We start from the raw sequence: 1,661 nt of genomic DNA, 5'->3' as shown, positions 1-1,661 counted from the left end.
GCATCCCTGAGATCTATTGTTGCCAAGAACGCCCACACGTCCACACGGTCAGGGTTTGATTGGTTGTGGGGTGTATTTAAATGGCTGGGTTGGTTTGTTTTGTTGCATACTCCCTACTTGAAAAAGAGCTGTGTGAAGCTCCAAATGTTTCTGTATATATGGGATAGTAAAGTTACTTTTAGTCAGTTGTCTGAAAATGTGCAAATAAAAGAGGTAACTTTGAACAAACACTTTTTGAAGTTCTTAATGCAGAATAACCTTTTTGAGATATTTAAATTTGAGCCCAGTCGATGCCTGATGACTGTTGCACAAACCACTTTTTGGATTGTTTGGCGTGCACCCCACATATTTTTATACTGTATGTCTTTATGGTTTCCAGTAACTATGTAGTGTGAGGGTTTACCAGACCAGTGCATAGAAATTCAGATACTCTCTCTGTACATAATTGCTGGTACATCTGAAGGCCATTGTATGATCTGATTTTAAAATGTGTGTGGTTAACTTTGCATTTTACTTAGCTCTTTTACTTTGGTTCTAGTTATCGAGCCAATGTTTCAATCATATTTTACAAATGTGCCTTTAAATTTCTGTATAACTCTATCTCAACTAGGTAAATAGTACAATTAGATTTTGACATGGCCAATTCTCAGTTTATTTTCTAAACTTATACCTTAAAAATAGAAAACATGAGTTATTTAATGCCACCATTCTGCATTGCCCATTTATTTATTTCTTTATTACAGGTATTTTATATGTCCATTTACAGAACATGTGCACATATCTTAGTATACATTTACTAATCAATGAAATGTCCTTTTAGTGACAGAGCCCCTGGAAGTTCATCAGGAAATGAATATTATCCCAAGTTGCAAAGTAAGTTGGTTCCCTGACATCAACTAAAATAACCAGCTGTGGTGGAGAAGACTAATATGTATACTCTTTTGACAGAATATGTCTGCGCCTGAAAAGGAATCTACTTCTATGTGTAATGTTCTGTACAGATGCCCACTAACAGGAGAGATAGTACGGAAAGAGGAGGAAAAATCACACATTAGAAAAGCCATAGAGATGGTGAGTATGGGCATATTTAATTTATACTTTTAGATCAGAAGGTTGATTTAGCTTATTTTCATGCTTTATGCAGATGGAGTGAGCTAATTTCCACGTGTCTGTCTGTATTTCTCTTGCTAGCTGTCGCACACTGATCTAATTTCTGCATCCATTATGAAGATTTACACGCTTAATAAGGATCAAGTCAAAGTGAAAGTGGGAGTTGAGACAATAACAAAGTAGGTGAACATTATATTAATTTTATTGGGATATATTGGTAATATTTTCATCATTGCTGGTAAATCTGAATGTCATTTTATAATCTGATTTTATAATGTGTGGTTAGGTTTAACTTTATATTGTAATATTTACAATTTTTGAGAAACTAAAAAGAAAAAGCGTATTAACACAGGATATGTATAAAGCAGTGATCCATATCAACCAATCAGAATTAATCTGGTAGAAATGACAGTAAGTGGAAACTACTATAAGACATATCACTTTTATGTGTGGTTATAACTCAGTTACAATAACCAGTATGTAGCACTATTTCCATTGGAGATACCCACCTCAGGGGTGTGGAATTTTTTTTTAAAACTACTTGTCCAAGG

General features: G+C 34.4%; 1 protein-coding gene across 1 annotated transcript; it reads left to right on the top strand.

Moving 5' to 3' along the window:
* The first annotated feature begins 845 nt into the window (after positions 1-845).
* Positions 846-1,299, top strand: LOC108804227 (UBX domain-containing protein 6-like). The gene is made up of 3 exons (XM_018575974.1): positions 846-873; positions 949-1,071; positions 1,192-1,299. The coding sequence occupies exons 1-3, from the start codon at positions 850-852 to the stop codon at positions 1,291-1,293; spliced, it is 249 nt and encodes an 82-aa protein (XP_018431476.1). The 5' UTR covers positions 846-849; the 3' UTR covers positions 1,294-1,299.
* The last annotated feature ends 362 nt before the right edge of the window (positions 1,300-1,661 follow it).

Source organism: Nanorana parkeri, unplaced genomic scaffold (genome assembly GCF_000935625.1).
Source record: "Nanorana parkeri isolate BGI_ZX_2015 unplaced genomic scaffold, ASM93562v1 scaffold7455, whole genome shotgun sequence".
NCBI classification, from domain to species: Eukaryota; Metazoa; Chordata; class Amphibia; order Anura; family Dicroglossidae; genus Nanorana; species Nanorana parkeri.
This window is presented reverse-complemented; position numbering and strand designations above follow the sequence as displayed.